This window comes from Pongo pygmaeus, chromosome 7, assembly GCF_028885625.2.
Source record: "Pongo pygmaeus isolate AG05252 chromosome 7, NHGRI_mPonPyg2-v2.0_pri, whole genome shotgun sequence".
NCBI classification, from domain to species: Eukaryota; Metazoa; Chordata; class Mammalia; order Primates; family Hominidae; genus Pongo; species Pongo pygmaeus.
The window spans coordinates 115,899,057-115,912,231 of NC_072380.2; the positions used below are offsets into that span (position 1 = coordinate 115,899,057).

Consider the following 13,175-nt stretch of genomic DNA (forward strand, 5'->3'; position numbering starts at 1 on the left):
CTTACTATTTAGGGGAACAAAAAAATCTTTTGCTTCTCTGCTTTGGTGAACATCTGTGTCAGAAGAGCTGATCACCAATTCTAAAATCATAATTATTAGGGATGACCTAGTGACCATATTTTTCAAACTTGCCTGTATAACAGCTGTATTTGTTCAGCTGTTTTTTTTCTTTTTTAATTGCTATTAACCTTATGAACTTAGTGGTAAAAGTAAATGGTGTGCATGTCTCTTATCCTATTTTAAACTTAATGGAAAGGGCATGTTGCTGTGAACAAATGGAGTGTATTTGTATTTGTCTCCTCTAATCATTAATAATTAATTTTCTCTTTAAATATTGAAGCCTAGAATTCTGGTAAAGCCAAAAGTTTATGCTGATCATTGGCATGTTTTACGGTGTGAAAGGTGGCATTTGGTCTAGGTAGATTGTTTTGCTTTGTTCAGATCAAAGTCTTTCTTTTTAGAAATGGAACCTGGTTAGACCCTGAGGCGACATAATGAGAAGCCAAGAAAGGTTGAGGGACCTCACTAGGGAAGTCTCAGAAAAGCAGCCATTAAGATAGCAGGCTTTCAGAAAGAACTGAGAGGAAACCATGATCATAACATTAGCTTTATGATGTGTTATTTAACTGCGTATAGACAGTAGGAGGAGTTAGCTGGCCATGCAACTATTTAGTAAATAGCTCTTCTTGCTGCCCCCATATTTGCAATAGGAAGTAATTGTAGGCAGAAACCGATAGTTGTGAGTGTCAGCAACCATGAGTGAGAAGGAATGATGCTGCAGAGAGAGGGTTTCAGGGATCCACTGGATGATAGAGGGTTTATTTTTACTTAATGCCAAGGGGTTATGTGAGTACCATGCACATTTATAATTGACTTACAAATAAAATAATTAGAAAAATCTTCAAACAGTTGGACAAAAGACAGGCCTAATTTATAGAGAGTTAACAAACACAAAGAAACATTTAACTACTAATAAAACAATAAATTTACATAGCTAGGAAATACTGTCATACAGATATTAACTTTTAAATGACACTAACCAGTGCTGCCCAGTTGCATTAAAATGGACATATCCCACATTGTAGTGTATACTGGTACAGCTCTTTGAAAAAATAATTAGCCCTAAATATCAAAAGCCATAAAATTGTTCATACCTTTTGATTCAGTAATGTCATTTGTGAAATTTTATCCTAAGGAAATAATTCAAAAGAAGAGCTAAATGTGGGGGGAAAATGTTTATTGAAGTATTACTTACAATAGTAAAAAACAGGAAACAAGTCTTAAGTTGAAGAGTAGATAAGTAAAATATGTTTTATTACAAATTAGAACACAGTAATATCTGTACATTAAAATACATGCATGGGGGCCAGGCACGGTGGCTCATGCCTGTAATCCCAGCACTTGGGGAGGCTGAGGCAGGTGGCTCACCTGAGGTCAGGAGTTCGATACCAGCCTGGGCAACATGGTGAAACCCTGTCTCTACTAAAAATACAAAATATTAGCCCAGTGTGGTGGTGCACCCCTGTAATCCCAGCTCCTCCACAGGCTGAGGCATGAGAATTGCTTGAACCTGGGAGGTAGAGGTTGCTGTGAGCCAAGATTGCACCACTGCACTCCAGCCTGGGCGACAGAGCAAGACTCTGTCTCTAAATAAATGAATAAATAAAATACAAGCATGGGGATTTTACAATGAAAATACTTGGTTTAAGTTGCTGAGATTATGGATGATTTATTGTACCCTCTTAAAATGGACTTTGTTTTTTAACATAAATATTAAGGGCAATTAAATCATTTGTTTACTGAATGGATGTGGTTTGCTGCCAGGTCTGACTTTTAACTGGTGATTGTTATACTTGTTTTTAGACATTTCTCTTGGGAAGTTGTGCATCTGACAGGAATATAGTACTGTACGATATGAGGCAAGCTACTCCTTTGAAAAAGGTGAGTTTCAGTTTTGACTTTTGCTTTATACAGTTGGCATTATGTATTTCTCTGTAAATAGAGTGACTAAAAATATGGATCAAATATTTTCTCAGAATTAAAAAAATCTTTTATACAGGTGTTCTTAGAACTCTACATGATGATAGTTGTGTTCTTTCAGCTCCCCATTGCTTTTTAGAGACTCTTAAATTTCTGCTAGGTATTGTATCCTAGTCACCATCCTTGTGTCTTCCATGATGCCGGTACATTTTAGGCCTCTAATTAATACTTACTGAATTGAAAGTTCTTAAAGGTATTGCACCCTGTTACTTAACAGTGTAATACTACTCAAATAATATTCAATAAATTCAAGCCCCATGATTATCATATGACATGTACAGTATTTTATTCCAGAAGGTTTTAGAACTCATTCACATAACCAGCTTTATTTGTTCAGTTACATGCTGATCAATACTAGTTTGACATTTAGGCAAGCACTATCCTGTTCAAAGTAGCAGATTTCCTAACAATTCTAAAGTAGTAATTTCAGGACTTACATATCAAAGCTAATAATACAACCTTAAGCTAACTCTCAAGAGGGAGACAGATACTGTCTGTAAGTAAGGAAAGGAGTGCCATTGTAAGTAAAAGGGTATAAAGTTTATTTCAGGTACTAGAATTTTGAGTGACAGAAAGGGCTGGACATCATTGAGATGCCACAAGTCTGTTGTCATAGTCCACATACAAAAGAAATGCTTTTAATACTTGCTTTTATTATTCCTGTCATTTTTATAACGTAACAACTAGATATTAGGAGAGTACATTCATTGAAGTTTGAAATAGATAAATATGATAATCTTTCCAAAGTACCACTTATATCATTTCACTCATTCATGTGATTTAATGGGAAGATCCTATATGAACTTTGGTCTTAGACTTTTAAGCAAGTTAACCTACAATGTGTTTCTCCTGTAAGGTGGTGGTATTAATAACTATCTCGCAGCACTTTGCTGAGAATAAAACATGATACTTTAAGCATTTAGCAGAATGCTGACATGAGGTACTAGTTTAATGAATGGTCATTTCTGCCCCCTCCCACCTACCTAACACTCATTCTGTTTTTTTTTTTTTTAAATTTAGTTTTTCATTATTATTGCCTCCTGCTTTGCACATTCTCAGTTTTTAATGGAGCTTCATTAATTTTAGGTTGAAGAAAATGTAGCTTGGCTTTCAAGGTGCTCTGAAATCTGGTTCTAATTTGCAACTCATTTATTTCTTTTAGTCAGTAAGGTAACATTGAATTGGAGTTTGTCACATGCAGGTCACTTTGATAGATGTAGGGATTGTTAGACACTGCTACTTTCTATTGCTTCTTTGCTCCGTCTACTAGTCTATCAATGTTTCTTTTATCCTTTCTCTCATAAATGTAGTAGTTCTCAATCAGGGGTTTTAGTCCCCTACCAGGTACAGTTCTGGGAATGCAAGAGGGACATTTAGTGGGAGGTCCCTGAGTGGCAAAACATCCTACAGTGGATAGTCATACACAACAAAAGATAATCCTGCTCAAAATGCCAATAGTGTACCCATTGAGAAACACTGGATTACTGATCCTTCATAGGTCAGTTCAAATCATACTTGTCTTTAGAAACAGTTCTTTATGTTAACCCTAAGCTCACCATTAATTTTGCCCCTAATTTGATACTTAGTTATTTGTTACTTTATTGTTTATATTTTAACTTATTATGTGTCACATTTTTCTGACTCAACTGTAAATTGTTTGAGATTAGGAGACTGGGAGTTAAGCATCTCTATTTTTATATTTACTACTCTGCCTGTGTATTTAAGAAGCAATTACTGATTGATTTCTCTTCCCATTGCACTGAGCTGAGTACTTTACACATAATAGGTGTTTATGAAATATTTGCTTAAATCAGTGGGGGAAAAAAAAAGGAAAGGAAGTGGGAAATTCATCCATTTTAGAGGTAATTAATTTCATGGTAATGGGATACTATATGCTTCCTTTCTCAGGTTATCTTAGATATGAGAACAAATACAATCTGTTGGAACCCTATGGAAGCTTTCATTTTTACAGCAGCAAATGAAGATTATAAGTAAGTTTCCCTCTTTTACAAACTTGTGTATTTCTATCAGGAATGGCTTAATTGTATAAGTCATACTAATAAAATATATACCACTAGGTAGGTATACCTATAAAGTTTGAAAACTGTTGTTTGTTTAGCTTTAAAAAGTTTTCCAAATTGGAGAAGAGCTTCTTAGAAAAGTATTTATTTTGTTAGTATTTAGAATGATGTAGACCAGGGACAGTAAACAACTAGTGGACCAAATCCTTTCTGTTGCCTGTTTTTATAAAGTTTTGTTGGAATATGGCCACACCCACTTACTTATTTAGATATTGGATATGGCTGCTTTTGTGCTATAATGCCTGAGTTGAATAGTTGCAGCGGAGACCTATGGCCCACTTGCCTGAAAATGTTTAACATTTGGCCCTTTACAGAAGAAGTTGGCTGATGTTTGATGTAGATCTTATAAATAATGACTGAACCATACATGTTTTAATGGAAATGAAAATATCTGCCTGCAATGTTTGTATTGCAGTGAGTATCAGGTAGCTGATACTCATGTAGTCATGTTATCAGCTATCACTGTTAAGTCAGACGGAAGAAAAATTATAGTTATCTTTTCAGTATCCATATGAGGTAGGTGGGACATGCATGTTATCCCCTTTTTAAGATATTAAAGTGGGGAGATTAGTCTCCCAGGGAGGAAGGAGTGTCTTATCTTTTTTTTTCCCAAAGCGTTTATTATAGCGCTATGCCTTTGATAGATTCTTAATACATGTTTTTTTTAAGAAGGCAGAAGTTTGTTGGTGGATTGAACTTCAGATCTTTGTATTGTTTTATGTTCCACTATATAGATTTGAAAGCAAAAAAGTAGTAGTATTAGCTCATAAAAGGATTTATTATATGATGTTTTAGTGGTACCAACTAAAAGCATCTTTTATGACTTTCTGCTAAAAAGTGGTTTAGTCCAGGAGTTTGAGGTTACAGTGAGTTGTGATTGGGCCACTGCACTCCAGCCTGGCCAACAGAACAAGACCCTGGTGTCAAAAAAATAAAAGAAGCTCAATTAGACTCTCATTAACTAGCAATACCAAACTACAGTAATTGAAGCTTTTTTTTTTTTTAACCTTTATTGATGTTTTGAAATTAAGTGGCATTGTTCCAGTTAAAGGCAATAAAAGACAAGAGTAATACAGCATTATTGTGACCAACCTCATTAAGGTTTCTAAAGAATGTTCTAATAAGCTATTTTAGCAAGGTACCATTTTTCAGTGTCCTTGGAATTTCTCATTCCTTGCCTTGAAAAGAATTGCATATGCCACCTGTAACAAAGAGCATATCCCTCATAATAAGTGACTGTTGGAGTATCATAATTGCTCTTTGAAAACGATCTTGCTTTTGTATCCCTTTTCTATATTTGTAAGTATTTTTTCTTTTATTGCCCTTTAGATATTCTAATCATTCTGAATTAGAAACCTAAGTTCAAGTCTAGGCCGACCAGTAATTACTGTATAAACTTGGGCAAGTCATTTAAACTAACTCTGTATCATAGTTTCAGCATCTGTAAGGTGAGGGTTAGAATAGATGATCACTAATGAATCCTATAATATGGAACTTTGTTTATTTAAAGGTTTTCCATCTAAACAAATTGATATGCTTAGAATTGGAATTCTTATCATTTTTCCCATGTAGAAATAAAGCATCTTACTAAAAAGCAGTTTGCTGGAACAAAACAAACCTAGTTGAAAACCATTGCTCTTAGGCAGGAACTGTAAAGCAGTTGTCAATATCTTACTACTAGTAATGTTAACCTTGATCATTTGGTTAAGGTGGTGTCTGCCAGGTTTCTCCACTAAAGAGTTACTTTTTTTTCCTTTTGTAATTATTATATATCTTTGGGGAGATACTTTGGAACTATGTGGATATCCTCTTCTCAGACTTCCACTCACTAATCTTAGCATCTTCAAGTATTTTTATGTTAGGAACTTGGTCACAATAATGCTGTATTACTCTTGTCCATTGTTCATGTTGGTTCATTTGAAGCACTATTCTTTTAGCCATTAGATTAAGAATTTTTGAATCTTGAAACTCATGAAGTCATTGTTTTTACCAATTGTGCATAAAGTATAGTTTCTCATTTTGATACACCCTTTGAAAGGCCGTGTTCACTCTTACATATCACCAGTAGGAGTATAAATTAGTGCAACTTTGTTGGCAGTGATTTGGCAACTCAAATCAAGCCTAAAAATGCTCATGCCTTTAAACTTAACAATCCTACTTGTAGGAATCTGTCCAGATTTAATTGAACCTATCCCATTCAGTTAAAGATTGAATGTTAAAAATGCAAACGTTGGGATTTTATTAAGCATTATATATAATAAAATGTTGGAAACTATTAAAATATAGGGAAATAAATTATTTGAACTTATATATACAGCCATTAAAATATTTTCAAAGATTGTTTAATAACATGGGTAATGCTTATTAATATGCTATGTGGAATATCAGAATATAAAGCTTTACATAGCATTTCAATTTTATTAAAAGTATGTATTTAAATAGTATGGTGAAAAAGGTTTTTTAAAAAATTATGCTGTACTAAATAACTGGCCTCTGGGTAGTAGAATTAAAGGTAATTTTTGTACTCTGTACTTTTTTTGAAATTTCCACATTTTCTACAATGAGATTTATAAGGAGGAAAATATGTTGGTGTATGTGTAAGTGGAGTCTTAAGGAATCATAAAAACTGTTGAAATTTTTCCTTATCCCTCACCTGCTTGTGTACAGCATTGAGCTTTTTGTTTAGATGTGCATTGTTTTGCAAATGGGTCTTATTTTCACTGGTATCTTTTAGTACTGCATTCTAGAAATATGTGTCAAATATTTAAAAATTCTTTTACAGCTTATATACTTTTGATATGCGTGCACTGGACACTCCTGTAATGGTCCATATGGATCATGTATCTGCAGTGCTTGATGTGGATTACTCTCCCACTGGGAAGGAGTTTGTGTCTGCTAGTTTCGATAAATCTATTCGAATCTTTCCTGTAGACAAAAGTCGAAGCAGGTATGTGCCTACCAGTAAGCCATTTATATTCATATGTCAGTTAACAATGGGGATGCATTCTGAGAAATGAGTCATTGGGCGATTTCATCATTGTGTGAACATCATAAGAGTGCACTTAAACAAAACTAGATGGTATAACGTGTTGCACACCTAGGCTGTGTGGTCATATGGTGTAGCCTGTTGCTTCTAGACTACAAATCTGTTCAGCATGTTACTGTGCTGAATACTGTGGGCAATTGTAACACAGTGGTATTTGTTTATGTAAACATATATAAACATAGGAAAAGTACAGTAAAAATCCAGTATTATCTTAATGGACCACTGTCATATATGCAGTCTATCATTGACCAAAATGTCATATGACTATTTTTGTTTCATTTTTCTTTGTCCTAATTATTATTTATCTTTTCTGAGAGGGTACCTGAAGTTTAATAAAGTTTTTTGCTCCAATACAGTTTAAGAAAAATTAGTAATAATACCTTACATTTGTTATTTTTTACTTAGTCTAATCCAACTCTGTATGCCAAACCAAAAATTAAAAAAGAAATAAAAGTAAGTTTAAGTTGTCAAGACCGTTCTCCCTCTATTTTACTTTAGTAGGTATATGGCTTGGTTGATGAGAGGTTGAGAGGTGGGAGATTTGAATACTTAGCTGTCCCATAGTCTCGTGTGTGTCTCATTCTGTAAGCACATTGAGTGTGATTCTAATATTTAAGATTTGTATTGTGTTTTGTATAGTTTGGCCCTTTACTACATATTATATGTTATTAAATACAGTATCTATTTATACATCTATTATATCATATTTTTGTAAAGAGGTAGTTTACAGAAAGTGATGGCATTTTAAGGAGTTTGCAAGGGGAATTTTGTTCTCGAGTTTTCACTTTACAGACTGACTTTAAAAACTAAGTCCTGTGTAGATACAGCCCCCTGTGTAGTGAATTATGGTTTGCAAAGAGCTGTTATACACATTCCCATTGTTCCTTAGTAATGCTTTAGATGTGTTCCTGGAAGCATGCATAAAATAAATCCAAATAAATGGAAATAATTTTTCTCAAAAAATTATGATAATTGGATGATTATGGTCATAGCCAATCTGCTTATCTAACTCTTTGCTCTTTTACTTGTGATATTTGTGTCTTTTTCCACTGTAATTTGAGGAAGCCATATGGATTTCTAAACCATGTATCATCATTGTCAGCAGATAATTATCATCATCACTGTTTATCTGATTATGAAGGTGCTTCAGTTAGAAGCATACTGACAGGAGTGTTCTGATGACTTTGATCTTCATTTTATCATTTCTGTTGTAGAGCTTCTGCTGTGTGTTCCTATGTGACTATTGCTTCCTTTGTCGCTGCCTTGATATTCTCCAAATTGTCATGAGTGTTTTTTTGGGATTATTCATTTAGGCCCAAGGCAAGACTAATAGCTTCCATTTTTCTCTCACCTCTGGAAAATGTTGAGAATCAAGAGAATATGGTCCTCCATCATTTCTTGGCACCACAACTTCCAAACGTAGTAGGATAATATTTTTCCAACATGGTACATAAGTAGACACAAAGAATGAAACGAGAACAAAATAAAAACAGGACTGTGTAGTTACCTATGATCCCAAGGGGCCAGCAGCTGAGTTCAGGCTGAATTATTCCAAAGCTAGTGTGGACAGCTAAATGTAGGTCTAGCTAGAAAACTCACATGATTCCAAAATTGTATAAAAGGGTTCTTATATTTCATTTCCATGGAATTGTCTCCTGATGTCATTTGGAGGTTTTGTAATCACAGTCTTAATATGTGTTAACGTCCTGTTGTGTTTAGATATACATGGTGTTCCCTCTGACCTTTGCCTTTATCTGTTTGAAAGCTATTTCTAATTTGTTTCTGTGGTTTGTTTCCTATCATTGTAAACATCAAATAACTCATGCTTGGGTGAATAATCTGTATTTTAAAAATATTTTCCTTTAAAAGACCTTAAAATGGCTAAAGCATAGTATTTTTAAAATAAATTTTAAGTAAATTTTTTTAAACTACAGTTAAGTCAGTATTTGAAAGTAGGCTTCTGTTGGAAGTTCATTCAGTATTTACTGAGCAAACAAGTAAATTAATAGTGTTCACATGGAAAAATTAGTGTGACTGTGTATATAAAGAATTTAAGCCTTTAAAAATTTAAAAATGTATTTATCTCCTAATAGTAGAACTTCTGGTGAGCTTAATAAACTTAGCATATATGCAGACGTAAACATATCTAGAAGTTAAGAACTCAGCATAGTTTACCATTGGGGAGGATTCTCAGTTACTTAAGTGACTAACCATTGGATTTGACTGGTCTACTGCATGAACAGATTATGTTTAATGGTTACAGAAGCCTGATTGAATTTCCCTACTTCAAACGCATGATACTGCTTTGGAAAAAAGGGCTTCTTAGGTACGTGGAGATTATAAGAAATGCTCTTCAAAAGCAGAGCACTGAGGGGAAGAAGAAAAAGCAGTCGTATCTCATCTAGTTTTCATTTTAATAGGATGTTCTTTTTAATCATCCCCTCTCTTTTAAAAATGAATTTCTTATGATTTATCAAAGTGCTTAAAACATACCTATCAGAAACAGTGTAAAAGACTAGTTTTGTGAGTATAGTCGAGAGATTTTTTTTTTTTTTTTTTTGAGACAGAGTCTGGCTCTGTCAGCCAGGCTAGAGTGCAGTGATGCCACACGGCTCACTACAGCCCCTGTCTTCTGGGCTCTAGTGATCCTCCTACCTCAGACTCCTGAGCAGCACCACACCTAGCTAATTTTTAAAATTTGTCTTTAGTAGCTGTGGGGTCTCCCTGTGTTACTCAGGCTGGTCTCAAACTCCTGGGCTCAAGTAATCCTCTCACCAAAGTACTGGGTTTACGGCATGAGCCACTGCACCTTGCCTACTTTAGAGATATTTTTTATAGATATGAATATTTGATTTAGTCATTCTGTTTTTTTCTTTTACTGTGCATAGTTTATTGAGCCTGTTTCCTTCCTCTTTATATACTCTGCATTTTGAATAATTTAATCCAGATACAGAAAATTTATTTCTCCAGAAGTTTCATCTTACTTTTTCTGACCTTGTATTTTACTTGCTTTTTAATGCCCTTCTTAACACTTACTAATATAGTATCACCTGTGAATTCATCTAGCATATTTCACAGCCTTTCCAAATAGGTATGATATTTGACATCTCCATTTATTAAATGATTCTTTTTTTTTTTTTTTTTTCGAGACAGAGTCTTGCTCTGTTGCCCAGGCTTGAGTGCAGTGGCGCGATCTCGGCCCACTGCAAGCTCTGCCTCCTGGGTTCACGCCATGCTCCTGCCTCAGCCTCCCAAGTAGCTGGGACTACAGGCACCTGCCACCATGCCCGGCTAATTTTTTGCATTTTTAGTAGAGATGGGGTTTCACCGTGTTAGCCAGGATGGTCTCAATCTCCTGACCTCGTGATCTGCCTACTGCAGCCTCCCAAAGTGCTGGGATTACAGGCGTGAGCCACCGCGCCTGGCTCTATTAAATGATTCTTACCTCAACTTATCAGACACTTCTGTAGTCCTCCCTTTCTTTTCACACATGTAAATCATCAACTCACTTTAATTAAGCTTTTTTTTTTTTTTTTTTGAGACAGAGTCTCACTCTGTCACCCAGGCTGGAGTACAGTGGCACAGTCTTGACTCACTACAACCTCTGCCTCCCAGGTTCAAGTGATTCTCCTGCCTCAGCCTCCCGAGTAGCTGGGATTACAGGTGTGCGCCACCATGCCCGACTAATTTTTGTAATTTTAGTAGAGACAGGGTTTCACCATGTTGGCCAGGCTGGTCTAATTAATTAAGCTTTTTAAACAATTTAACCAAAACAAAATTCTGGCATTAGATTCAGCATATCAGGAGGCACTCTTTGAAGACCATTGCATTTCTTTCTTTTTCAGTAAAATGAAGGGAAAAAAAGTGTGTTGACCTGAATTGATTTGATATGGGGAAGAGGCCTTTTAAGATCAAGTCCTTTCTTTTTGTTACAAAGTTACCTCAGTTGAACATCATATTTTATTTGCATTTTATGCTTTTAGTTATTCTGTGAACTTTTCTGTACATCTGGTTTTGCTTAGTTTGTTCATATTTATTTCTCTTAGTAGATAGTAAGTTCTCTAAGAGCAGAAATTTATTTAATACCCCAGCACTTAACACAGAACCTTATTAGTTGGGTTCAATAAAAATACATTGACAAGAATTTGAGTTTTTATTTTATACTCCCATAGGACTCAGAAATGGTATCCTGATACTTAATAGGCAGTGGTTACTCAAAGGAAATCTGTACCAAAATCCAAAGGGTTTTAACTTAATTCCTTCTCTGTAGGGAGGTATATCATACAAAGAGAATGCAACATGTTATCTGTGTAAAATGGACTTCTGACAGCAAGTATATTATGTGTGGATCTGATGAAATGAACATTCGCCTGTGGAAAGCTAATGCTTCTGAAAAATTGGGTGTGGTAAGAGAATTCATTTTCTTTCATTGTCATAAAGCTGATTTCTAATTTTATTAGATATTATTACATTGTGAAAATTTACTTTTAGGTATTTTTGGGTATTTTGATTAAATTGACATAGCTGTGATAAAAAAAGCAATAAATGGACAAGGTTGTATTGATAATTATTTGCTTCACTCTGATCTATTATTGTAGACACTGTACATTCAAATTGACATTTAAGACCTTCAGAATGCCTTTGTTAATTCAGATGTTTGATAATATTGAGTCTTACTGGTTTTTTGTGTTTTCCTTGAGGTAGGGAGAGAAGATGCAGGAACTAGAAGCTCAGAACTTAGACCTCGTATCTCTTTTGTTAGAGAAATAGTCATCCAGCAACTCAAAGGCTGCAAGTCCCTGGGATATCTTGTTATATCAAAGACACAATGGAACATTTAATAAATACAGAAAGCTTCAGACTTTAAAAAAGATTCCATGAAAAAATAGCAGGTGTTATCATTGGCTGGTTACCTCCAGGATAGGGGATTATGGTTGATTTTGTTTTGTTCTTGATGTTTTTCTAAATGTCCCGTATTTTCTATAAGAGAGTGTTTATATTATAAATAAATATTAAGTTTAAGAAGGAAAGAGTAAATGTGAATTATTTTCTACTGAGTCCTGATAGGAAAATCAAAGGCAATTCTGTTTTAGGTTTAATGATTGATAAGTATTGCATTGTGCCTAGGTCCATCATTAAATGTTCCTCTAAATCGTATCATGCTTAACATTCGTTTAACAAAGGCTAGTTCTTATGGAATTGGATACTTATTTTTTCTTTTCTGTTTCACTATGTTTAACTCACCTCCCTACCCACCCCCAAAATTTGAGTGAGTGATTTAGGTGCTTTTCTATGTTATTGATGCCTAGGGAAGGTCCAACTCGGTGATCCACATGGCCCTACTCCTTCAGCACTGCTTTCTACTGGGTGGCATCTATCTACATGGCGAGTGTGTTGCCTAAAAGGAAATTCAGTGCTTGCAGAGCTAGTGTTATATTATAACCTTGTAAAGTGCAGAATTACATTGGCAATTTTGGTTGCATATCATAAAAGTTTAGGTTTGGGGGAAAAGGGTGCTTTCTAGCCTTTTTATACCGAAGCAAAACAACACACTATTCATTAGGATACCAAAATGTGTATTTTCAGCTTACATCACGAGAAAAAGCAGCCAAGGATTATAACCAGAAATTGAAGGAGAAATTTCAGCATTATCCTCATATAAAACGTATAGCTCGTCATCGACATCTACCAAAATCTATCTACAGCCAGATTCAGGAACAGCGCATCATGAAAGAAGCTCGTCGACGAAAGTATGTTTTGAGGCATTTGACTCTATTTATTACCCTTTTCTGACTTCTGCTCTCATCTCACGAAAAACAAACAAACTTAACTGCCATTCAAGGGAGTAGTTTATGTGCTATTATTTCATAGTACATTAGTGATGTGTTTGAAGACTTCTACAGAAGGCTTTTTCTTTTTTCTTTTTTGTTTTTTTGAGACGGGGTCTCGCTCTGGAGTGCAGTGGCACAATCTTGGTTCACTGCAAGCTCTGCCTCCCGGGTTCACAC

The 13,175-nt window shown here is 34.9% G+C and overlaps 1 protein-coding gene across 1 annotated transcript in view; it reads left to right on the top strand.

Annotated features, from left to right (window-relative positions):
* DCAF13 (DDB1 and CUL4 associated factor 13) overlaps nt 1–13,175 on the top strand; it is a 28,547-nt gene that overhangs the window by 13,784 nt on the left and 1,588 nt on the right. Inside the window, 5 exon segments of the mRNA XM_054499556.2 lie at nt 1,864–1,941; nt 3,949–4,031; nt 6,904–7,068; nt 11,438–11,573; nt 12,754–12,917. Of these exon segments, the coding sequence (XP_054355531.1) occupies nt 1,864–1,941; nt 3,949–4,031; nt 6,904–7,068; nt 11,438–11,573; nt 12,754–12,917 (626 nt within the window).